We start from the raw sequence: 27,670 nt of genomic DNA on the forward strand, positions 1-27,670 counted from the left end.
GCCAACTTTTACTTTGTAACGTGTTAAATATGAATATTTTTCTTACACAAACGCATCGCTTCGCTTCAGAAGGCCTTTATTAACCCCCCAGAGCCGTGTGGAGTTTGTTTATAATGGATGGATGCACTTTTATGGACTTCAAAACAGAAACAGCAATTAACTGCCATTATAAAGCTTGGTACAGCCAGGACATTTTTTTATATATCGAATAATGTCATATACACCTAGGGTGACTTAAGGCTGAGTAAATCATGGGCTGATTTTTAGTTTTGGGTGAACTATCCCTTTAAACACACTACACAGACTCCAGCCAGCAGTCAACTGTGTACTGGTTTGCTACAACAGTATCCTATTGCAGAGCCGCAGTGCTATACGTCACAGCCGTTTCAGGATAGCAACGCCAAGCCAGCGGTCTCAAACTGGAAGTTAGGGTTGAGGTTATAGCCTCATAAAGGTTAGGGTTAGTTGTGGGGTGGGATTAGGAATTTGCTTCCGGTCTGAGACTGCTGGCCTGGCACTGCTGGCACCGCTGTCCTGAAACTGCTGTCACATATGGCGCTGCGGCTCAGCAGTTGGACATTTGCTAAGCTGAACAGCCAATGAGAGTGATCTGTCTTATCGACTGCCCGACGTCGATTCAACATGCTCAAACTGCCAAAAAGCCGCCGACTTGCATTATGTCTAACTAATGGGAACGGTGCGGAACACAACCGCGAAACCTGAGCTGACAGATGCTCAGTGACGGCCCGACGTTGGCTGGTGGTCAGCTTGGTGTGTCATGGTGCTCTTCGTTCATTCATTTTTTGTTTTGTTTACTTAATTGGAATGGCACGAAACTTGGTAAAAGTTTTGGCACTTAAACACACAAAAAAATCATGGAGATGATTCGAAAAGGTTAAATGGTCCTGACAAGAATAGTAAAAAATCACCGCATAGGAAATGAATGGGAGATGAATATCATCTAGTGAAATCTTTTGGTACAGCCCCAAACAAAATCTAACTGAAAGCAATTTTTTTTTAGATATTAAGCTCAAATTTGGAACACAACTTGTTTAGACTTATGGCTTTAATTTTCTTGCAGTTTTAGAGTAAAACATGTTTTTGAAAATATAGATTTCATATAAAAACTGAAAATAGTATTTTTGTCCATTTTTCATAACAATAACAAAGTTACGTAAAAAACTTTTTTTAGGTTAACTTTTTAAAACTTTTTTCACTTCAGCAATAATTGGCCACGCGTCAACTTTAAAAAGAGATCAAACTTAAGTCTGTGCTTTAAAGCCTCAGGCATATATAAATGCCTCATTCATTCATTCATTCATTCATTCATTCATTCATTCATTCATTCATTTAAAGCATTCAAGATTTACAACAGTTTAAGTTGGAAATTAAATTTTCAGGTCTATGCTCAAAACGTTAATAAATGGATTATAAATATAATTCAGTTCCATCTTAAATAAAAAAACGACTCTTGTCATTTTTGACCGCCATGCAAAGAGCACCAGAGGGTTAAAACTACAAGTTACTTAGAGGAAAATTGTTTTGGTAGTTACATGACTTTGGCTCAGCTATTATGCAAGGATGAATCTGATAGCTTGAGGTGCACCCATGGATACAGATGATGATTGTATAAAAAGTGATAAATTGACAACTTAAAAAAGGTGAGGAAACTTGTTGCCTTAAAATTAAAGGTGTAGTGGAGGATTTTCTTTTTCCGGGTGGATCATCAAGACTATTGGTCCTCCTAATTGTCAATCATTCTGGTGATATGTTTACGTAAGGCCGTCGTACGTGCTCGTCCTTTCTGCGCATGCGCACTTTCAAGTGTATATGTGTGGTGAGCAATGGTTTCAGCCATTCATTGAAGCTCGCCGTTCTCACCGGGTTTTTTCAAAATGTCTGAGGGTCGCAAAAGAAACAAGACCAGAGTGTTTTTGGGAGAATATTTCACACGCTGGCGTGCGCTAAAAGCACAGGTTGGGGTTCCCACTGATGCCTCAGTCGCGAAGTTTCTACTCGACAGGTAAAGTTTGGCATGCTATTTGGAGAAATCCATTTAAAATCACTGCTAGTAAAAGTTAATGTAAGCTATGATTAGCGATGCTAGCGTTTAATAGGCGTTCCCTCTCGGGAGCAGGTAGAGTGTTGCGCATGTGCATTTTTTTCAAAAAGTGGAGTTAAATCAACATAATTAACTAATTAAGTTAAATCAACATAACTTTGAGAATGTCACTTACGACATCAAAACTATCTTAAAAACGGAAGATGGAAATCTGAAAAATATGTCTTACGAGTAGGTGATTAGCTTATATGTCATTGTTATTTTGACTTAATGTAGTTAATAAGTTAATTGAAGTTCGGGAGCAGGACCACGCCTCAACTAATCAGCTCTCTCTCCCCGTCTGTATATATATATATACACCGAACCCACCTTCACCACACCGTTCTTCTCAGTTTGTTCGACATGGATCCCGAGCTGCAGATCAACCCCTCTGACTCCGAAGACGATTTATTCAGAAACTCTCCTCCGTCACAGAGCGTCAGGTCTTCACAACAATCCCTAGGCAGCCAAAATTCACACCGGCTGCGTTCTGTCGTAGAAATCCCTCAGTCCCGCGGGCACTCACGTCACAGTTCATCATCGAAGATTTCTCCAACCCCGACTCGACAGGATCACTCTCCTCCGCAAACGAGAACTACCATCAACGATCGACACAGGCACGGAAGCCGGCGCGATCGCTCTCCTCGTCAACCGCGTCATTCAACAAACCGTAGCAGTTCTCAGCGCACCCACGCCACGTCTCCCAGACCAGAGAACACCATCAAGAATTGGACTGTGGCTCGCCTTCAGCGTGCTCTTAAGGACAAGGGTATCCACTTCAGCCGATCTGACAATAAATCAAGACTATTTCAGCTTTACACAGCATCTACACACACTTCAAATTTAAATTCCGAGCCTCCAACGCTTCCGGGATTGACACGCGATCCTCCCATCGTCACTCATGACGTCACCACACTGCCTCCACAACGGCCTCAGCCAGCAGCGTCCGCGCCACCTAGTGGAGTCCAAGTAATACTACCTCCAACATCTGCACCTTCTACCTCAGACTTATCCCAATTCATGACATCTTTCTTTGCTTACTTAAGCTCACAAACAGCTACAAATCCTCACGGACATTCATCCCTCCATCCCAGCATCCATTCTTCTACCCTTCCTTCTGGCATTAACAGCCACACGGCCCCTGTTATTTCTGATTCTTCCCTACAAATTAACCCAATTCAAGTCCCTCATGCAGCAAACCCAGGACTTCTACCTCTCAGTGGACCTTTTCAACCGCCTCCTCTTTCTTCCTTTTACGCAACTAATCTACCCCTTTTCCCCTCCCTCCCCCACCCCTACCCCCCCCTTTCCCAACACCCTCACATCCTGCCAATAAATACTAGCCCATATACCCTGGCCACAGCTGCACCGCCTCCTCGTCCAGCTTCATCAATCCACCGACCCTCCCCAGTCTCTTCAGCCTTACGTCTTCAGATCTTATCAGGTAACTACACAGATTTAGCCCAGCTCCTCCATCCATCCCTCATAAATATCAGCCAGCCCAGAGAGCTGCAAACCAGTCAAGGCCTAATGCAGTTCAGCCATCCTTTAAACTCTCGTTCAAAGGACCTCACTCCCACTGAATTTGCTTTAGCTTTCTCGATCTACAGAGATATAGTTTGCTCTGTTTATCCCGATCGAAGAACCGAGCTAGACGATTACCTATCAATCATTTTAGACATGGCTGTGCGTTTTGGAGGAACAGGCTTCTACAACTACCACGTTCTTTTCGCCACACAAGTAGCAGGTCGGTTACAGCAGTTCAATCAGGGGACATACTGGGGCACTCTTGATGCAGAACTCTACTGTCGGATCTTCGCAGCACGCACTTCTATGTCCTGTGAACTATGTGGAGCACCATCACATCCAGCCTCAGCTTGCACCATCACACCCTCTCAATCTCAACCCTCCTCACGCAAAACATCCGTATTCAATAGATTATCCACAGCAGCCCCACCTCCTCCTCTAATTCCGAAACCTCTAAACATACAGCCCACAGCCAACGTTCCACTTCCCAAAGGCATTGACAAAAGAGGACGACCGATCCTCTACCAAGGAGGCAGAATGGTATGCAACAACTTCAACCATCTTGGCTGCTCTCTTTCCAACTGTAGATTCCTACACACCTGCTCCTTCTGCGGAGGTGCCCACTCAAGAGCCTCTTGCCCCCACAACCCAACTGCTCTACCCGACTGACTATTACAGTATCTCGGCACACCAGTCAAGGTAGAAGCATTAGCTACTGCCTTACTAGACCACCCCGACAGAGAGTTCGTAGATTTCCTTATCAATGGATTCAAAAACGGCTTTCTTCCCGGCATAGAAATAATCCCAGACACTTCTCATCTTTCCCATAACCTCCAGTCTGCCCTCTCGGAACCAGACACTGTTGACACTTTAATAGCTAAAGAAGTTCAAGAGGGATTTATGATAGGCCCGTTTAAAGAACCTCCTTTCACTCTTTTTCGCATCAGCCCCATTGGAATCGCGACCAGGAAATATTCCGGGAAGAAGAGATTAATCATCGACCTGTCCTCCCCACACGGCTCTCACATTCCCAGCATTAATAGCATCATTCCAGCCCCAGACTTCTCCATGAAATACGCTTCCATCGATCAAGCCATCACTCTCATCCGCAAGGCAGGCCACGGAGCATGGCTTTCAAAAGCAGACATCACCAGTGCTTTCAAAGTCTTGCCCATTCACCCAGAATTCTGGCGTTTCTTCGGAATATTCTGGAAAGGAGCTTATTATTTTTCAGTACGCCTCACTTTCGGCTGCAGGAGCAGCCCCAAGATATTTGACTCCCTCTCGGAGGCTTTATGTTGGATTCTCATCAACAACCACAGGCTTCCCTACGTCCTGCACCTCCTCGACGACTTCCTCATCATCACACCTACATCCGCACCTCCACACTCAGGACTTTCCACCCTCGTTAAAGTGTTTTCCGAACTAGGCGTACCCCTTTCAAAAGAAAAGACCTTAGGGCCCTGCACCTCCATCGAGTTTCTAGGCATCACCCTAGACTCCATCTCCTTCCAAGCATCTCTACCTCCTGAGAAAACACAACGCATTTCATTGCTCCTATCGAACTATCTTCTAGCAGACAGGTGCACAAAGCAACAGCTGCTAGCCCTCCTCGGCCACCTTAACTACGCCATCAGAATAATTCCCCAGGGGAAATCTTTCCTTTCCAACCTACTATCAAAAGCAGCATCAATACCCTCTCTACACGACAAAGTCACCTTGGATGAAGCATGCAAAATGGAAATGCGGCTCTGGCAGAAATTCCTTTCTTCATGGAACGGCATATCCTTCTTTTATAATGACTACGTCACACAGCCAGAAGACATTCAGCTGTACACAGATGCAGCGCCTTCCATAGGATTCGGGGGCTACTACAGTGGCCGCTGGTTCGCTTCTGAGTGGCCACCAGAGTTCAGCCATCTAATTCAGCAGCCAGACTTTCCCTCATCCGCACTTTACGAGATGTATCCCGTCATTATAGCAGCCCTCCTTTGGGGGCACGAATGGTCCCGACATTCCATACTCATCCACTCAGACAACTCAGCGGTAGTTGAAATCATAAATAAAGGCAGATCCAGTTCCCTGGCGATCATGCAATTAGTCCGCAGACTGACACTTATATCGGCGCAACGTCAGTTCATCATCCGAGCAGCACACGTTCCAGGATACCACAATAGCATAGCCGACTCATTGTCTCGTTTCTCTTTTCAGAAGTTCAGAATCTTAGCTCCAGAATCAGACATCTATCCCACGCCAGTTCCACCGTTTTCAGCCACCATCTTCAACTAAATCCTCAGCTGGAAGAACTTTCACATGCTTCGCGAGAAGCTATTCTCAATGGCCTCGCCCAGAGTACCCTCTCTGCTTACTTGACCGGTTGGAACTGTTTTAAGGCTTACCACTCCTTTTACCAACTCTCATTTCCTCTAATGAACGTTTGGTCCATCTGCAACTTCGTTACTCACGCCCATTCCTACCAAAAAATTAGGGCATCCTCCATTCAGACTTACCTATCCGGAATAAACTTTATCTACAAACTCGCCACCGGCGACCAATGCCAAACCATTTCTCACTCCCACGTATCCATGCTTATCAGAGGTCTACGAAAACAAGAACCAGTCCTCAACATCAAACGCTTACCCTTAACTTCTGACCTCCTGAGCCAATGCATCCACACATTACGTTCCGGCTACTTGAGCCCATCGATCGACCAAACGTTAGAATGCATGTTCTTTCTCGCATTCTTCGGCTTCTTGAGATGCTCCGAATTTGCCCCGTCGACTTCAGCCTTCAATCCAGCTATCCATCCCAGCCTCTCAGACATCACCACTCATACGCCCGATTCTCTGATTTATAACCTAAAGAGAAGTAAAACCGACCAATTCGGAGAGTCGTTTCCAATTTACATTTTTCGCCTCCACTCCTTCCTCAGTCCTTACGAGCCACTTTCGGAATACGTTTCTTCCAGATACGCTAACCATTCATCTCCTCAAGAACCACTCTTCCTCACGGAAAACAGGAAAATGGCCACGAGATTTTGGTTTAGCAAACACTTCCAAAGTATTCTCAGGACCTCCGGCATATCTCCTGAACATTACTCTATACATTCATTCCGGATTGGAGCAGCCACCACGGCCGCCAGCATGGGCATCTCGGACGAGACAATCAGAGTCCTGGGGCGATGGTCATCCGAAGCGTACCGCTTGTACATCCGCAATAATCTAAACGATCTCCGTCAAGCTCAAGCCCGCATCGTCTCATCCAAACCTTTGGGGGTCTTCAAGTAACTCAGCTTACTGACTACCGAGACGAAGCCCCCACTCTGAGTCTCCCGGGTCAGACTCCCTGATCAGCCAGACGGAGATCCGTCGTTAACATCTTTCCCCTTTTCCTTCGACCCTCATTCATTCACAAAGCTAATAGCTAATTCCGTGCAGTTGTGGCGTGGTCCTCGCTAGTGAAATGTAGTTAATAAGTTAATTGAAGTTCGGGAGCAGGACCACGCCTCAACTAATCAGCTCTCTCTCCCCGTCTGTATATATATATATACACCGAACCCACCTTCACCACACCGTTCTTCTCAGTTTGTTCGAACCCCACCCACCCTTACCCTTCCACCTCTAGCTCTCGACCCCACCCACCCTTCCCCTTCCAACTCATTCATCCATCCATCCATCCATCCTCAACCTCTAACTCGACCCCACCCACCCCTCCCCTTCCAACTCATCCATCCATCCCACTTCCCCCCGACCCCAATCCTCTCTGTTCGAACCCCACCCACCCTTACCCTTCCACCTCTAGCTCTCGACCCCACCCACCCTTCCCCTTCCAACTCATTCATCCATCCATCCATCCATCCATCCTCAACCTCTAACTCGACCCCACCCACCCCTCCCCTTCCAACTCATCCATCCATCCCACTTCCCCCCGACCCCAATCCTCTCTCCTTCAATCTCTAACATCTCAATTTTACTTCCAGGCTGCATCCAGGGGGGTCTTCAAGTAACTCAGCTTACTGACTACCGAGACGAAGCCCCCACTCTGAGTCTCCCGGGTCAGACTCCCTGATCAGCCAGACGGAGATCCGTCGTTAACATCTTTCCCCTTTTCCTTCGACCCTCATTCATTCACAAAGCTAATAGCTAATTCCGTGCAGTTGTGGCGTGGTCCTCGCTAGTGAAAACTCAATTGTTTTAAAATAACGTTAAAAAAGTTTGGCAACACTGACATTAGGCATATCAATTGATATTCATATCAGATAATGGTATAAACTATATCTGATATGAACTGGTTTAGGCATTGTTAGCAACATAAACATTGTTTTGTGGACCTAGTCAATGTACAGCAATTGTGATACTATGCAAACTATGTTTATACGTGTTTTATTACTGGTACTGTCACTTTCCCTTTTTGCTTGCATACTCTTTTTGGTTCAAGGATCAGTTTTTGTGGCTTCAAACGACTTGCACTGCAGAGCTTTAATAACTTCAGCATGAGGACATCACAAGCTGGATAGCTTTTGAAAATGGAATAATGTATATAATGAGCAAATTGGACACTCCAGTGCTTGAAGTGAGATGGTACTCTCTTGTGTTCACAGGATTTGTATTATTCTTGCGTACCAGCAGCTCTCATAAACTGCAGATATTCTCTTTTGTTCCTAGACAAAGACTGTTTGTCTCGCAAACCAATGTTTTGTCTTTTTACATTGAATCGGGTGCATACTGTAGCTTAATCTGGCGGAGAATAGTTCATTCTGATATGATTTTAAGAGATGTTTAGAGTTGGGGAATACACTGTGAATTAAAAGTATTTGTTTGACAAATGTATCTCAAAAATCTTGAATATGTTTACAATATAAATAAGGGGCACATATTTAAATTAGAGCTGTCAATAAACTGAGCTATAATTAATGTTTTTCTTTTTCTTTTGCAGTTACAGTAACATGATTACTGTAAATGTAAAGAAAAGAATGTGAAAAAAAACATGAGAACATAAAGAAATAAACCAGTACACACAGATGATATATGGTAAATTTCAACAAACTGTATTTATGTTATAAATATTTTATAAATATATACACTACCACTTAAAAGTCTGTATTTGTAATATGCTTTAATTCAGCAGGATGTATTCAAATGATAAAAAGTGAAAGACTTACAAAAGATTTCTAATGCTGATCAATTCTATTATTTTAAACTATCAAACACTGTAATAATAAGAAATATTCATTGTGCACTAAAGTTATTTTCCTCTAATTCTTCTGATTGAACCTGAATATTTTCCTTAATATTTATTATTTATATATTTAAATATACTATTTATTATATTTCATGATTATTCATGTATATGTCTTTCCAATTGTTATGTATACTCAATTTAATATTTGTAATTTTTTTGTTGACAGTAAATAACTAAATTTGGTTCTCAACCAATTGAATGATTTTACAGGATGTTTAAAGTTGGGCAATACAGTGTGCATTAAAAGCATATTAGAAAACGTATTTCTCTAATACTGACAGCCCTATTTTTTGTTTAGCCAATCAGAAGACTTTGAAATGCTTTCTGCCTGTCAGTCATTTTATGCATTGGTTGAAAGCAGGAAGCAGAGTGTGTGGATCATTCAAGTTTAATGCCATATGCAACTACATTATAGCAGTTGTCAGTTTATTCTCAGTATTTTGTCACTATTTTGCAAGTCTCAAATCAAGAATCAAGTCACCCTGACCTCAAACAGGATAAAACACTTTTTAAAAAGCATATTTTTTAAGAGAGAAATTGTAGACCTACAATGTAGACTCTCCAGCACCTTCAGCTTGGATTTTGACAAAATGTCAAAATGCCTTACTGTGCTTAAATGTAGCAAGTACAAAACAATCTACACATGACGTGCCAATCAAAAGCATTGCCTGCAAATAGCTCACTATTATAAAACTGCTCAATGAGTCACAGACTGAAGGGAAAAATGTGGGAGAGAGACGTGTGATTCATACAGAGGAGTAAAACGCTTCCAAATACAGAATGTAGGGTTGTATAAGAGAGGAACACAATAATCCATTCATGACCTGTTGTATTGATGCTCCGTGTCATAATTCATTCTGTCATCAGCATGTCGAACTCTTCATCAGCTGTGATTAAATATAAAAACTCCCAGAGCAACAGAATATGACTCATCTCTGCAACCAACTCTCTGAAAGCGTGTAAGACTTAAAACTGAACTGTGCCATTCTTTGATTGTTAAAATATTGTCTCCTATCGCAGCTATATGCAGAGACAACCATACTGACACACAAAGACCAAATATAGTATATACAGCAGATTCCAATATTTTATTTATTTTTTTACTCTGTTGTTTTGTGACAGTAGTGCCCCAGATAGCACACACTTCAAATTACCAGTGTTGAAATAATAATATATGATATATTTTCTAAATAGTCCAATATTTTTTAAGGGATGTTTAGAGTTGGGCAATACACTATGCATTAAAAGTATTAGTTTGGCAAATGTACTGTACACTATATTGCCAAACGTTTTGGGACATCTGCCTTTACATGCACATGAACTTTAATGACATCCCATTCTTAATCAGTAGGGTTCAATATGGCGTTGGTCCACCCTTTGCAGCTATAACAGCTTCAACTCTTCTGGGAAGGCATTCTTCTAGAAGAATGGAGATGTTGGACGAGAAGGCCTGGCTCGCAGTCTCCGCTCTAATTCACCCCAAAGGTGTTCTATCAGGTTGAGGTCAGGACTCTGTGCAGAACAGTCAAGTTCTTCCACACCAAACTCGATCATCCATGTCTTTATGGACCTTGCTTTGAGCACTGGTGTGCAGTCATGTTGGAACAGGAAGGGGTCATCAGATAGAAAGCGTGATGCATCACTCCAGACTGCTCTAGAGTCCAGTGGCGACGTGCTTTACACCACTGGCTGAGTTGTTGTTGTTTACAATTGCTTCCACGTTACAATACCACTAACAGTTGACTGTGGAATATTTAGTAGTGAGGATATTTCACGAATGGACTTATTGCACAGGTGGCAACCTATCACGGTACCACGCTTGAATTCACTGAGCTCACAGAGCGACCCATTCTTTCACAAATGTTTGTAGAAGCAGTCTGCATGCCTAGGTGCCTGATTTTATTCAACTGTGGCCATGGAAGTGATTGGAACACATGAATTCAATGATTTGGAGGGGTGTCCCAATACCTTTGGCAAAATAGTGTATATGTGGGAAAATGTATATCATTCCAAGAGAAACCTGTGATGTTATTCTTGAAGCAGTTCGTGACTCGAATGTATGCGTTTCAATGGCAACACTATCAAAGCCGAAATGAATCTGCAGCAGGTTGTTCTTTAAGTAGTTTATGTTCATTATTATTAAAATGTTATGTGCTTTGAGACATGAAGTAGTTTAATGCCGCCTCTCGTGATGCTTTTGTTTGCTCCCTGCTGTACGCGTTCATGTGTTTTGAAGGACGCGTGGCTTTGGAGATGCTCTGAGGGTAGGGTGGGATCTTGTGCTTTCAAAGCTTGCTCGCCATTGCTAGCCTCTCCGAAAATCGGAGCGACTACCCTACCTTTAGCGTGCAGTCGCACTATTTAGCAAAATTTTGTCAATAGTGTATCAATATACTGTAAGCACAACTCACTCAGAAGTCACTTTCAGACCAAGCAGTTGTCTGTTGGTCAAGGCGACGAATTCACACGACCAACTTCCTCACGCAAAACATTCCTGGTTGTGTGGATTCCTATTGAAATGACTGGATTTCACCCTTGAAATTTTGCTGAACAATGGTGTGATTAAAGTCCCCACTTTACTGACTGGCTGTAAACATATGAAATTGCATCTATAACCAGCAAATACTGCGGACAAAAGCAGAGTAGGTAAGATTTTTGGAGTTTTTGGTTTTATAAAGGTTGTAAAGGCCTTTTCTCCATCTCTCTGATAAATCAATGTCTTGTTAGCTTGTAAAAGCAGTTTCATTGGCCCAGTTTTCTCTCAGAATGCCCAGTGAGAGGCTGGTGACTGATCTGGTGTCTTGGCAACAGTTATCTTGGGAGTATCAAATGCCACACAGGTGCTAAACACAAAAACAAACATAATATGCATGATCAAAACCATGAACCATGAGAACAGAATGTTTTTTGTTTTGTTTTTAAATAAAAAAATACTCTTAGTACATTTATTAAATACAGTATATCTAAAATATACTATTTGTTCTATGTATTCATTGATTTATGCCTTTTTTTCCCCAAACATGATGTGAAGAAACATGAGTGAAGAGTGAAGGAGAAAATCCTGAATCAAACCTTAATCCCTACAAACATAACATATGCTCAGTAAAATAACAGCTCAATAAAATATACATTATAATGGAAAGTCATTTTTGCTTTTGCTGAGTCATGTAAATTGATCATTCATTTACATTAGCTCAGGTGCATGTGTATTCTCCATTGCAAACAGAAGATACCCTTCTGTTGCTGAATGCCTCATGCTGTGTTGGGCTGAGATTTCAGCCAGCTATGGCATCACTGAACTAATTACACACTAATTTCTAATTAACATATTTGAAGCTATAGCAGTGTTAATGTGTTAGGTGTTTTGCCTAAACTTGTACATAGCACATAAGGTTGTGAACTGAAATCTTGAACCATTTATCAGTGCATGTGTTAAGTTGCGTGTTCTGCATTTTAACACCAGCTTGAATGGGTTATAAAACTTTCAGCGTGACTGTTTAATCAACAACAGATGTTCAGTCTCCACTAAAATTACAGAGCCTTAGCAGCATTGCAGTGACAAAACTTCAAGATAAAGCAAGCTGAGTTTTAGGTGTCATTGGTGTTGTTTTGTTTTGTTTTGCTTTACTTTGTTGTTTTGTTTTGCTGTTGCTTTACTTTGCTTTGCTTTGTTGATTTGTTTTGTTTTGCTTTGATTTGCAATGCTTTTTTGCATTGCTTTGCTTTGTTGCTTTGCTTTATTTTGCTTTGCTTTGCAATGCTTTTTTGCATTGCTTTGCTTTGTTGCATTGCTTTGCTTTGTTGCTTTGCTTTATTTTGCTTTGCTTTGTTGTTTTGTTTTGTTTTGTTTTGCTTTGCTTTGCTGTTGCTTTGCTTTGTTGTTTTGTTTTGCTTTGATTTGCAATGCTTTTTTGCATTGCTTTGCTGCTTTGCTTTGCTTTGCTTTGCTTTGCTTTGCTTTGCTTTATTTTGCTTTGCTTTGTTGTTTTGTTTTGCTTTGCTGTTGCTTTGCTTTGCTTTGCTTTGTTGTTTTGTTTTGTTTTGCTTTGATTTGCAATGCTTTTTTGCATTGCTTTGCTTTGTTGCTTTGCTTTATTTTGCTTTGCTTTGTTGTTTTGTTTTGTTTTGTTTTGTTTTGTTTTGCTTTGCTTTGCTTTGCTTTGTTGTTTTGTTTTGTTTTGTTTTGTTTTGTTTTGTTTTGTTTTGTTTTGTTTTGTTTTGTTTTGTTTTGTTTTGTTTGATCAGCATGCATTTTCACTGAATGGAAAATATTAGCTTTGACATTTTATTTTGTGTTCCACAAGAAAAGGTCATATGAGTTTGGTGTGACATTAAAATCTGAGAGGGTTTGAATGTTCATGACGCTTCTGAACTTGAACACACTATGTGGTATGACTTAACTGGGATGTGTGGATTTACCTGGAGTGGGGGCTTCTGTTCGATCCACACTACAGGCAGTCGGGAGACGAAACTGGATCCCTGAAAAGAACAAAAGTCATTAGTAGTGCTCGAATAAATCAAATTGGGTTTAGGTGCAGTCACTGCACCCTGTCTCCCAACATTTCATATTCATCAATAAGACATTTTAAACAGTGAAGAATAATATTCAATCTGACACCAGTTGTTTTAGTCTCCAGATATCTTTAGTAGCAGATTTTCTTAAGTATTTTCTTATTCATTTTAAAGTAAATGTTAAAAAAAGTATAATTAAGCTATAATCAGTGGTGTCAGATTGCTGAAAATAAACAAAGATACACACATTTAAAAAGTCACATGTACTTAAAACGACAAACAGGCCAAAACATTTAGTTATGAATAAAGAATTGGTAGTTGATAGAATATTAATTTTGGCCAAAAAAGGTTTTCTCACATTTTTAAGCAATTCTCAATGGTTTTCTCACCAGAATCTCTCATGTAGCTATTGATTCAAATATTAGTTAATGTCCACCCTTGTGAAAAAGAAGTATCCTTTAGCACAAAAAAAAAAAAAAAGAGTGCCTATTACGGAATAGTGCAAACTAATGTTTTCAGACACTTGCATGTCAATTTCAAAATGAAAATGTATTATATTGTAATTTAGAATTATATTAAATGGCAGTTACACAAAAATCATAATTACTTCTGTCTTTGAAATATGGTTATTGTAAATACTGAATGTAATGACAAACATTTATTTTAAGCAAAAATATACTTAAATATTGTTAGAAATAATAATCAACTTTAGTTTTGCTTTAGTATGTTGGTCAAAACATTAAAATGAGTGTACTTCTTTAAAGCATGTCAAAAGATGAAAACACAATGATTTAAAGTGTACTTTAAGTAAAACCAATTGAGGGCGAGTATATTATGACATAATTGTCAATTTTGGGTGAACTATTCCTTTAATTAAGAAACACAATCATGAAAGTTATTCTCTTTAAGTACACATATAAGTGACCTTTTATTTTTTTTATTTCATTTATTTTATTTTAGATTAGATAAAAAAATATTAAATAAATTAAAACATTTAAAAGTACATATTAAAAAATGAAAGTACACTACAAGGGCACAATCAATATAATTTAGCACACTTATTTTTCCACAATGGTATTGTCTCCTATGCCAAATAAAAAGATGCTCAGATCCAGTCGATATAAATAGCATCATACTTCATCCATCATTTGTAGTTGTGTCCAAAAGGAAAACGCTGAAGTGTGTGTGGCACTTGGTCATTTGCCAACTCGGCAAGAAAACCATTCAGAACCATACCATTATTACAGTAAATACACTTTTAATACACAATTTTATTTTAATATACATTTTAGATTTTAAATAATATTTTAAAACTAAACAATTTCTGAAAAACAATAAACCAAAGGTAATGGGAGGCAAAAATGCAAAACAAAGAGACAAAAACTTTAGTATTTTAAACTAAAATTCAAAATGAACGATTTAATCAAATGCATGAACGAATTTGCAAAACACTATGAAAAAGAAGTTAACTTTTTTTAAAATTTAAAGTCAATTTAGATTAAATTAAAATGTAGCAATAAAAAAAGTAAAAAATTATATAATATAAATTGTATGACTGCATTTATACAGTATAACATTTTAACGTATATCCAATTAAAATACACAATTTTTCACAGGTATTGGGTCAGTATCAGATTTCAGTTCCAGTGCCTCCACATAAAAGGGGTTAAAATTCACCGTGGTGCCAGTTCATTCACTGAAGATTCCAGTAAGAGCGTCGCTTGATCCTGTACGTTTCATCTGGGTTGTCCTTATCATGTGTGCATGGGCTCTGACAGTGCTGAAGTGATATGCTTAGTAACTGTGTGATGACATGAATGAAGGATGATATGAGACACAAGAAAAATAGGCCAACACGAAGACTAATGTTTCAAAACATGAAATTTAATTTAATTTAAAGTGCACCTACTGTACTTCTGCAAGCCTGATTAAATGGAACGCTATACGCAACTGTATACTGCACAGTATTACATTTACATTTATGCATTTGGCAGACGCTTTTATCCAAAGCGACTTACATTGCGTTATCCTATACATTTATACATAGGTATGTGCAATCCCCTGGGATCGAACCCAAAACCTTGCGTTGTTAACGCAATGCTCTTACCACTGAGCTCCAGGAAAGCTGTAGTAGCTGTAGCAGTATGCAAAATCCAATTATATATTTGGATTTTCCATGCATACAGAAACTTTGTTTACAATGCACAGAATACGTACTGTAGACCGTATAAGAAGTAGGATATTATACTATTCTAAACATATTAGTTTACTGTACCAGAGAAAGGTTCTTATTCTAAAATCTGGTTGGATAAGCAATGTCCAAAACTGATGCAAAAGACAAAAAGAAAAAAGCCTGTTTGACAAAATGATGACAAATGTAAACAGCTGACAGTTGTTACTTCGTGTTTCACCGTCTAACATCATGGCAACCCACAACAACTCTAAACCATAGTCAAATCCCTATAACCTTTCAATAGAGTTTGACATTAGCATATTTCAAAGCTACTGACAACTGTGGCAAGCAGGGCGGGGCCGAGAGCCGTGGGAATGGAGCGAGGCCAGTTGCGCGATTGCTAATGCTACACAAATATCAGGCAAAGTAGTTCTGATTGAACCATTTTATTTATAATATAAATATATAAATGTAATATTTATATGTGACTCGATCAGTAATCACTACATTTGGCAGACCTCACAATTTGATGACGTGAAACTGTAAAAATTTGCGGCCGACGTGCATGTAAACAGTATGCAGATTAGGCTTTTGCGGTACGTTCTGCTTTGTAACTTCGTGAAACATTAGTAAACCATAGTAAATCTTTATTTAGAGAAGGTTGTCTCAATTCAAACAAGCCCGCACACATAACATGATGTTTAGATCTTGAGGAAATCCTCACAGAGTAACATGACATGCTGCTTGGCTATAGGACTTCTGGGATTCGATCACATCACGATAATGGTGCAGCGTTTTCCAATGGCATTTGAAAGTTCAACCAATGGAAACTGGATCTCAGGTATAGTGGGTAGGGATGATGTGTTGAGACCATTCGGACACTGTTTTACAGATGGAACGTGTTTGGATTGGATCGATCGCTCTGGGGTGTGTTTCCCATTCAACAACCGGTTTCCCAAAACCGTACTGTCGCAAACTGGTTGTTCAACCACGTTGGTTAATGATGTCACGCAGGTGTTGGAGTAATAACTTCTTTTAATGAATCTGTCTGTGATCGAATTAATGTTAGATGTTTTGCTATAAATTAAGGACATGGCATCTGAGGACTATTTCTCATTTTTCTCAGTTATTTTGCTTTGTTTTCAGATTCAATCATAGCTCGTTCTTACTAGAGCACGTCCGCACATACGCACTCTTCAAAAATGGTGCTTTAAACCTCTTGACAAACTAAAAGACGTAAATTACATTTGTATGTATTCTAAATAAAAGATATAGATTGTACTGAATGTCAGCTTGCTTTTTTGGCTCAAGATAAGGATTTATTGAGTCCATATGTCATGCAAACAAGAAACTCTGCTTCTAACCACAGGTCGAGAGCTGTCGTTCCAACCACACAACTTTGCGATGCTGTTTGCGAATGTTTGTTCGAACTATGGTTTCGGGAAACACCGACTCGTTGAACTATGCTGATAACGACGGAACTTGCGACCATAGTTGGCTAACGATGCTTTCGGGAAACACACCCCTGACTGACAGGTCTGGATTTACCGTAGAATAGGAGCGCACAGCTGAAACAGCGCTGAAGATCATCACTCATCCACCAGGATCTTATTACTTATTTTTATGTTTTGTGGCATTTACACATCTAAGTAGTTCTTCTGTTCATTAACAATCAGATCATTTGATTGGAGAGGTTTTTGGACTTTTGATAAAAAGGCAGCCTCGGTTCCGAACCCCGTAACTTTTGATTGCATTGAGATATCAACACAAAATTTGGCCCAGATGCAGATAAGATAAAAATCCTGATCGGAGCATCCCTAGTTAGTATACTAATATCATAGTATACTACCACATTCATATAATAATGCTCAAATGTCAGTATGATTAAATTAACACATTACATTTATCAGAAGTCACAGTAAAGACATTTAAAATGATACAATAGATTTCTATTTTAATTAAATGTAGTTCCCTTTCGTGGTCACTACGAGTTACGTTGTGACGACGAATGGGGTTTCGCTTAGAAAGCCTCTCACGTTCGAGAATATAAAACGAGCCAATGGCAAGAAAATGCCATGGGTCTGTGGAATTTGCATAGCGTAACTCCGCCCCACTTCATGGGTATATAAGGAAGTACGCTGGCAACATGCAGTTATGTTTTCGCTTCGGAGCCAAGAGTTTTCTTCACTCCCACAAGCCATTCTGAATTATCTTCACTCTACGAGACGAGCGGCTTTCCAGTGTGTTGGTGCAATGGCGCGTTCCAGCAAGATCACATTGCCTGCTGCTGGTCTGTGCAGTGATCTGCCGACAGTGTGTGTGCTTCTCCCTGGGCGTTTCAGCACTCTGCTGAGCTTTTTCCTCTCTCTAAAAGAGCTGCACGTGGCACGTCTTTTTCAAGACGGCTCGCCCGTGTGTTTTCTGGATGTGGGTGCATGATTCATCTGCCTAACGGTCACGAGTGCTGTGTGGCGTGTTGGGCTTAATCACGCTCGGCAGCGCTCATGTATGAGTCATGTTTTCTTTGCGGGAACATGACCATTGCGGTGTTTAGATCGAGACTCAATGATCTCCGTGTGGGTAGAGTCCCCTCTGCCACACCCCAATCTATCTCTTCCTCGAGAGGGGATACTTTGGCTGGTGGCCAGGGTGATCTGAGGGTTACGGTGTGGCACAATAACCGACGAGTCATTCCTCGGGCCACGCCCCCTCCACATCGCAAACCGTGGAGCTTCCGTGTGTGCCTGGTTCCTCTCGGGGACCCAGTGTTTTCATTCGGGGCTCCAGCGGATGATGTCATGTCACTCACAGCATCACAAGGCGGGCTTGATTCCTCTGGAAATGAGGATTCGGCTGCGTTGCCTCCCACGGGAGTGCCAGCGTTAGCCGAGTCAGATCCAGAGCTGACGGCCATGCTTTTCCCGGACAGCTGAGAGCATCGGTTGGAGTGGCGTGGCCAACACTGACAGAACTCGACCACACCCCCACGCAGGGACGCTATGCCTCCCATGCCCGGGCTGGTCGATCCGCTGCACACTGTATGGACCTCGCTCTATGGGCGACAACGGTACCTGCGTGATCCCTGGCCCAGGTGATGTCCACATGTGTGGTCCAGGAATGGGCTCAGCCAGGTTGATGTGAGGGGGTCTGGGAACTCGTTTTCTCAGCTTATGTCTCCTCGCGTCTTCACGAAAGTCGTCGAGGCAGCCCTTGTGCCACTATGGCAACACGGGGTTCGCATCCTGAACTATCTCAATGACTGGCTGATTCTAGCTCACTCTCGAGACCAGGTTTGCGAACACAGGGACCTCGTGCTCCGACACCTAGCCCGTCTGGGCCTTCGGGTCAACTGGGAGAAGAGCAAACTTTGCCCTGTGCAGAGGATCTCTTTTCTCGGTATGGAAATCGACTTGGTCGCCATGTGCGCGCAGCTTACGAGCGAGCGTGCGCAGTCACTGCTGACTTGCCTGAGATCGTTCTAGGGCAAGAGTGCGGTTCTATTGAAGTTATTTCAGAGGCTCCTGGGGCATATGGCATCCACAGCCGCAGCAACGCCGCTCGGATTGCTTCATATGAGACCGTCCCGAGGTGGGCATGGCAACAAGACACGCTCCGAATACCAGTTACTCCGACCTGCCGTCAGTCCTTCACCCGAACCTTAGCTTTCTATGGGCCGGAGTGCCCTATGCCGCCGTATGACACAATTCGCCCGCCACCACCTCCTATGGAGTCAGAAGTATCTGAGGTCACTTCGAGCTATTTACATCCCGGGAGACCTGAACTGTGCAGCCGACGAGCTCTCACGGCTTCAGCCTCTTCCTGGAGAATGGAAACTCCATCCCCAGTCGGTTCAGCTGATTTGGGAACAGTTCGGGGACGCACAGGTAGATCTGTTTGCCTCCCATGACTCTTCCCATTGCAGCCTGTTTTACTCCCTGACCGAGGCACTGGTTCTATTAGACCTGGTTCTCCGAACTAGTACGGCACCTCCCTGGCCAATTTCTCTGAGGAAGGACCTATGGGCACCCTATGGAACCCTTGTCCCGATCTTTGAAACCTCCACGTGTGGCTCCTGGACGGGAGGCAGGTTTGAGTACCCTACATCCAGCGGTGGTGGCTACCGTCACTTCCGCTAGAGCATCGCCCACGAGACATGCCTACGCGTTGAAGTGGAACCTCTTCATCACCTGGTGCTCTTCTCGCTGAGAAGACCCCAGAAAATGCCAGATCAGTGTCATGCTTTCCTTCCTGCAAGAAGGGTTGGAGCGAAGGCTGTCTCCCTCCACCCTGAAAGTGTATGTTGCCGCTATCACAACGCAGTCGAAGGTAAGTACATGGGAAAGCACAACCTGGTTATTAGGTTCCTGAGAGAAGCGAGGAGACTGAATCCTCCTCGCCCTCCTCTCGTACCCTCTTGGGACCTCTCAGTGGTTTTAATTGCCCTGCAGAGTGCTCCCTTCGAGCCTCTGCAATCAGTGAGCTTAAGTTCCTGTCAATGAAGACAGCGCTCCTGGTTGCTTTGGCCTCCATCAAGAGGGTAGGGGACCTGCAGGCATTTTCGGTTGACGAAGCGTGCATCGAATTCGGGCCGGCCTACTCTCACGTGATCCTGAGACCCCGGCCTGTGTACATGCCCAAGGTTCCCACCACTCCTTTTCCAGACCAGGTGGTGAACCTGCAAGCGCTGCCCTTGGAGGAGGCAGACCCAGCCTTGGCACTGCTCTGTCCAGTGCGCCCTCCATGCTTACGTAGACAGAACACAGTGTTTTAGGACCTCAGACCAGCTCTTTGTCTGTTATGGTGGGAAGCTGAATGGAAAGGCTCTCTCCAAGCAAAGGTTGTCTCACTGGTTAGTGGACGCCATTGCTTTGGCATACCAGCAGCAAGGTCGACCGTGCCCCCTTGGTGTGAAGGCTCACTCCACCCGGAGTGTGGCTTCCTCTTGGGCTCTAGCGCATGGCGCCTCGCTAACAGAGATCTGCAGGCTGGGCGACACCTAACACATTCGCAAGATTCTACAATCTCCGAGTGGAGCCAGTGTCCTCTCATGTACTCGCTTCAACCAGCCGGTACTAGGATCTGCTCAGGTGTCTTCGCTTGCTCGCCATTCCACTCTGCGGACTGGATACATGCGATATTGTCCTCAGGTGAGCCTCCCCGAGAAGTTCCTCCAGCGCAGTTGACGTCAACGCCAGAGTTATGCCACCGGCAGCTTTAGCGTTGGCCAGGTGCCTCCATATGCATGGTTCCCCCTCAGGGCGACCCTCATATGTGTATTTCCACTGTAAGGCTCTCTCGAGCGTGTGTCTTTCCCTTGGCAAGCCACCTTGCAACCCCTGGGGTTGAAACATTCCACCCTGCGGGCTGGACACCCCAATATTTTTCCATATGCAGCTCCCTTCCGGGTCATATGTGTATTCTGTAAGTCCCCCAGTGGGGCGGAGTTACGCTATGCAAATTCCATAGACCCATGGCATTTTCTTGCCATTGGCTCGTTTTGTATTCTCGAGGGTGAGAGGCTTTCTAAGCGAAACCCCATTCGTCATCACGACGTAACGTCTCCGTTCCATACTCAGGGAACGTGGGTTACATACGTAACCGAGACGTTCTTTTGTTTTCTATTCATCAAAGAAAACTGGAAATGAAATAAAATGATTTCCACATTTTTTTCAAATGTATTCAATAATAATAATAATAATAAACGTTTCTTGAAAAGAAAATAAGCATATTAGAATGATTTCTGAAGGAAATAAAACAAATTTGAATAGAAAGTCATTTTTTAAAACTGAAATAATATTTCATGATATTTCTGTCTTTATTTAATTAAATAAATGCAGTCTTGGTGAGCATAAAATACTTTTTTCAAAAACATGATATAATATTTTGATTACATTTTTGGGTAGTGAATTTATAATCCCACTTTGTCCACCATCTTGGATATATATATATATTTTTTTTTTTTTTTGCCTCCAATAGACTTGTTTACGTATTTCAGTGATGCTTGTGTGGTGGATTAGACATATGGTGAGTGAATGAATGAATGAATGAATGAATGAAGATGGCTTGAAAGATTTATATGGATGGAGAGAGGGATGAGTAGTTCTCTGTCATGTCTAGTCCATCAGAGCCAGTGTCCTTTCCACTTTCTCCCGTGGAGGTGGAGGATGTGTTCACACACCTCATCTCTCAGTGGCGATCGGAATTTAGAGTTGGCTCCAATTTTTTTTTTTCTCAACATACATACATACATACATACATACAGTGGCAATGCCCCCATGAATGCAGAGTGGATGTCATTATGACTACAATCACTACAATCGATTAAAATCCTTCCACACATGACAACCTAATGAAAACTCCAGAAAACTCACTTTTTTCCGTTTGTACCATTTACATCATTATAAATTTATAACAATACATTTCCAGATAGAGCTACCCTATTCTTCTGTAATTAGTGATGGTTAGAAAACTGATTTCACTTGAATTCTATATAGCTATTATTTGGGGCAAACATTGTACATCTTGAATTATTAGAATTACATTTGACAAAATGTTCCATTTAAATATTGTTTAAAAAAGGTTTAACCTTTTATTATCGGCTAAATGTGCTAAACCAGTGGTTCCCAAACTTTTTAGAGGGTTGTACCCCCTGAGGTATTTAATACCCTTCCTCTCTTAGACTGCAATCACACCTTTACGGGACAATATTTATCCCATAATTAGTTTTTAGTGGATTTTTACCTTTATAAATACATCTAGAAAATATTTTTTTTAATAAAAAAATGCTCAAGTGATACTCTTCAAATAAAGTCACTGTCTTAATGAGTGAGCCATCAAGTTATGCATTTATTCAGTAACAAAGCAAGTGGCTGTATTCATGATGGGGTCATTGGATCATTGACTCCTCCCTATTCGTTCAAAGCCGCAGTTTGTTTAAGAAACACTGCTGTGTGTTGCAGTTCTGCTGTGGCTTTTGTTTTAATGTTATTTTAAGGTGGTTTAGAATTAAATGAACGGCATTCATTACGTTCCCTAAAACTCAGCATTTTGTTTGCATACTCCCTCTGTCACCCTCTGTTTGGGAACCACTGAGCTAAATAATAATATCACGTTTTACTGAGGACCACTGAAGTTATATCACTAACTTATTAAAAAGTTATCCAGTTTAATTTATATTACTAATGCGGTAATCATGCACAATCCCTTGTGAATTCAAATAAGAAATCATACACTGAAACAAAAACAAAAAATCAATAACAATAATAATAATAAGGTCTAAACATATTCGAAACCATCATAAGAAAAAAATAAAACAAACTGAAGTCATTTTATTTTTACTTTATGTAATAAATTTGGAAATGTAAATATTTGCCTCAAATGGGTGCCAGGAAACACTTTATTTTACAGTGTCCCTGTTGCACATATTATGTGTAAACTTACTATAGTAATAAAAGTAAAGTATTCATAATTACAAGCAACTAACCCTAAACTAAACCAATAACCCTAATTATATAGTAAGTACATGTTGTTGTTAATTACTCAAAACATATTTGTATAATTATACTGTAACTAGGGCACCTTAAAAAAAAGTGTAACCAAGGTTTTTGATACAGATAATACATTTTGCTAGATAATGTGAAAGTAGACAAAACAATGATGTGAAATGAAGTACAACAGGTATATTACAAAAGAGCCCTTTCAGACCTACCGTACATTCTACGCCCCCCAGCTAAGCTACGGGCCCCTAAAATGAAAAAAAAAGGATGATAGCTTAGTAAGAAGAAAAAATAAAAAAAAATAAAAAAAAAATAAAAACAACTGGCCAAATAATTCAACACTATGAAAGATAAACACTGCTTCTGACTCATGCATTGTGTCATGCGCTCTCTGTAATAATGATATGTATGTGTCTTCATCTTAATTAAACAAAGAAACAACAAACAAACAAACAAACAAACACAATTAGGCGAATTCACAAAGAATTCTGTGCATGTGCTGTTAAGTGTTTGGCCTCTAAACTACAGCAGGAAGGTAGAATATTGAATTTGGTAAAATATTACGTAAAAACCTAATTATACTAATTGACTCATTTAATGCTTGTTGTAATCAATATTAGCATAAACCAATAAATAGCAAAATAAGCCTATGAAAGTTGTGCAGGCACAAGTATGCCAAATATGTCTTAATACATCCCAATTAAAAGTCAAATTAATAAAGTGAATGCTTCATTTATTTATCATCAATTATGTGTTACTTAGTTACTGTAAGAGATATGCAAATGTTAATTGTTAATCGAATGTCACTATTAATACGTGATTAATATGTAAATGATTCCATCATTTTAATCATATTTCAATTTGGCAAATCAGGAAACTGTTAGATCTTGAATGCCTGTTATTATGGTCTAGCAAATCACTTTAGTTCTGTGAAATTCTGCCTGAACATAAACAACTCACAAATTTAACAAGAAAAAACAAATAAAACAATTATAACAGAAATAAACACAGAAAACACTGGACATTTTGGCTGCATTGGGCAATTTTGATGTCCGCTTTTCTTACTGACAAAGACACAATGCTTTATCTAAATATTGTATCATAACTTCCATTCTCACAGTAATTGGATTAGTTTTGTTGCAAAAGCCTGTCCCCTTATAAACTTCCGAAATTAGTTAGTATTTTCCGGGAAGTGATATGGCTAAACTCCATTGATCGTACTGAAATAAGCAAAAACAACATTTTACAGTCAGCATTTACAATTAAAACTAATAGTTTTAGAATAGTTCAGAATAGTTTCTGCAACAATTTAAATGGATAAATTAAAAATTTCACAGGATTTCAAAGAAAAAATCTCTGCACTGCACTAAGCGACTTAAAGGACAAGTTCGGTATTTTACACTTAAAGCCCTGTTTACAGATCGTATCTGATGAAATAGAACGGTTAAGATAAAAATTTGGACACATGCTCCTGTCCCGAGAATTTTAGGTTTATTTCGCGTTTGTGGACCTATTTTGCCAAACACGTCACACCCGTGATTCTTCCGTTGAGAGCTTGAATAATAGACACTCCAGCCCAGTTGGTGGCGATAATGCACCTTTGCCAATTGCAAGCAAACCACGGGCATTTCATTGAATACACAGAAGAAGCAGAAGAAGAAGCGGCGGAGTAATACCGTAAAGGTGCTGTGGTCTCACAGCACGTCCTATTAAGTAAATGGAGTTGGACAAAAACTACGATAAAACCTGTTGGAATGCATCTTTTTCAGCGATTTTTGAGGGAACATATCAGTGAACACCCCTGACCACTCGGTGAGTTTCACGTCTTTGTAAACGAAAGTTTAATGTGTTTTTAGGACGGAATCTTCCAGTGCATATAGACAACCATTGTGGGCATATAGACAACCTAAAATTCTCGGGACAGCAGCATGTGTCCAAATTTTAATCTTAACCGTTCTATTTCATCAGATACGATCTGTAAACAGGGCTTTAAGTGTAAAATACCGAACTTGTCCTTTAAGCCAAACTGGAGTTGATGTCCATGTGAATTTAGCTCTTGGTGTACAAGTAGCATGTGAGATCAGAAAAACTTATCAGGTAACATTATGTAACCCGTTTCGCTTTGAGGGGAAAGAGCCACTGTGTCATGATGTTGGCGCTATGGGATAGCTCCAGCGTGAGCCAGTGTCTGAAGCACATGTGGAAACACGTCAATTCTATTGGCCAACAGCGTGGTCAGGTGACATAGGGTCAGCACATCACAGAGACCATAAATTGACGCCTGAAATGCATATCACCAGATTCGAATTGTCTGAAGGAAGACATTCTCAGGCTTTATGCGAAGTATGCTGCACGCCTCATCAGCAAAGTCAGAAATGACCAACCAATAAGGTTGTGATTTAAATTTTTTTTTTTAATTATGAACCTTATGGCCAGAAAAAGAAGGATTAAGGCGAGACACTACAGGTGAATAGGGTAAAATTTTTAACTAGCAGATATCACCATGAAACTTTCCCAGTTGATTACCTACATTAAGATGAGAAAAAAATGTATTACAAGTTTTCTATAATTTAATGTTTAAATATGCAAATTAGGCAATATCGAATTAAATATACGCTATTTTGCATATAAAAAATAAAATAATCTGAGTATTGGATAAAGCCAGGTTAAAAATTATTTTTTCATTGTGTTCACATATTAGATGGGAAAAAAATTACAGAGGGATTTATGGATATCTACTTTTATTATCCTGTAAATCAGAATATACTGTCAATAGCCTCAAAAAAATTATTTTCGCCATGTTTTTTGGAATAAAATGTTATATAAATCAGGCTAGGAATAATATATTTACAAATCCCTCTGTAAATGTCTTCATAATAACTAGGTACAAGACTGGACAGTTTGGTGTATATAGGTGCTACTGAAGTGGAGATTTCGTACTTGGAGTATGAGAGAAAGGTCATTTTGAGAAAACGGGCTTTAAAGATTTATCATCAGCCAATGAGATTGCGCATTCAGCCCTTTTACTTTCACGATTGGTTGCTGATAAAAAGGAAATGACCATATTTGGATCCAACAGCATTGTAAAGGAGAGAGAGAGCTATCCACCGATGCGTGTGATGACAGGAAGAAGACAGAGATCGCGGAGCAGCGGGAGGATTAAGAACGCAAACTTTTGTTGAATTTATGAGAAATCTACAGACGCGAACAGACAAAGTGTAGTCAAATAAAGACCTAAATGTGTATTTCGGACTTTTTTTCACCACAAGTCTGAAAGAAGACATGTTATTGAAGACAAATATCCAAAAATCTCAAAATTGACCAGTAAAAAGAAAACGATGTTTTTGCCTGCCGTGTCTCGCCTTAACCAAGAAGGACCTGAGGTTGAATCCATATCCAAACTATAAAACATTATGAATGTGTGGATAGAGGATCAGCCTGCCGCAGCGTCAGTCTTGCTGCAGCGTCAGTCTTGCCACAGCGTCTTGACGCACCTTTAGCTAGCGCCTTAGAGGAAGCCACACTCCAAGTGGAGTGGGCTCTGATGCTTAGATGCAAAGCCTTTCTGTATACCTCGTAGCCAAAAATAAATAAATAATAATCTTATCATCAATTCAATAGGATGCTTGGAGATGGGCAAACCTCTGCCATGGCCTCCAAAACAGACCAGTAATTGATCGGATTTAAGCCACAAGCCTTAGCAGTCAACGTAAACCCTCAAGGCCATGACTGGACATAGGAGAGGAAGCATTTCTTGTTCAGGGAAGTCAAACAACAGGGGGTAAAATCTTGAAGGACGCCCAGACGGATGGTGAAAAAAGGCAACTTTGGAGTGTGACCTGGCCTCAGGTGCAATATAACTTTAACCACCCCAGGGGTGAAATCAAGGCAGGACAGGGCAACTGATAAGGCCTGCAAATCTCTGACTCTTTTAAGCAAAGCTAAAACTAGTAGCAGAGCCACCATGAGAGTCATAATCTTCTCCAAGGCTGACTCCAGGGCTCAAACGGAGCTTCTGATCAGTCTTCCAGAACTACGGAAAGATCCCAGGAAAGAACTCACAGTCTGCAGATAGGCCTCAGCCGTCTGACACCACGAAGCAAGTTAGATATTAGGGGATGCCTCCCACAGAGGCTCCATTGATGTGGTCGTTGCAGGCAGAAGTAGTGGCCACATACACATTAAGCATAGGATGACACTGAACCAAACAGGCAGTTGACTGGGTCAGGATGGTGCTGCACACACCATGACTCAAAGAGATGCCACTTCAGGGCATAAAGTTTCCTTGTGGAAGGAGCTCTAACATTAAGAATAGTCTCTACAACTAACTTAAGAGACCGGAATATATGAGCTGGCACCAACATCCAACCTTCCAACAGCTTCCACATCTCAGGCTAGGGGTGAAATATCGTGCTTTAGGCCTGAGAAAGAAGATCCCAGGTAGAGCATCCAAGGAGATATATCAGGTCCAAGAACCAATGCACAAAGGAAAGATATCCGGTCCAAGAACCACACTCAGGCCAGCAAGAATGGAGTACCTAGCAATGGAGGGAACTCCGTCCCGCTGAACTCTGGCTAGAACTCCCAGGAGTAGAGCAATCCGGGAAAAACATACAAAAA

General features: G+C 41.0%; 1 protein-coding gene across 4 annotated transcripts in view; it reads right to left on the reverse strand.

Moving 5' to 3' along the window:
* The window catches only part of LOC309481662 (disks large-associated protein 2-like), a 172,737-nt gene that overhangs the window by 22,905 nt on the left and 122,162 nt on the right, over nucleotides 1–27,670 (reverse strand). For 3 of the 4 annotated variants that reach the window (XM_082146662.1, XM_082146664.1, XM_082146665.1), the window contains 2 exons: nucleotides 23,263–23,298; nucleotides 13,289–13,348 (listed from right to left, as the gene is read on the reverse strand). In XM_082146662.1, the coding sequence (XP_082002788.1) occupies nucleotides 13,289–13,348; nucleotides 23,263–23,298 (96 nt within the window). The remainder of the gene's footprint in view (nucleotides 1–13,288; nucleotides 13,349–23,262; nucleotides 23,299–27,670) is intronic. The other variant, XM_082146663.1, reaches the window with a different exon arrangement.

This window comes from Leuciscus leuciscus, assembly GCF_965113295.1.
Source record: "Leuciscus leuciscus genome assembly, chromosome: 19".
Classification (NCBI taxonomy): domain Eukaryota; kingdom Metazoa; phylum Chordata; class Actinopteri; order Cypriniformes; family Leuciscidae; genus Leuciscus; species Leuciscus leuciscus.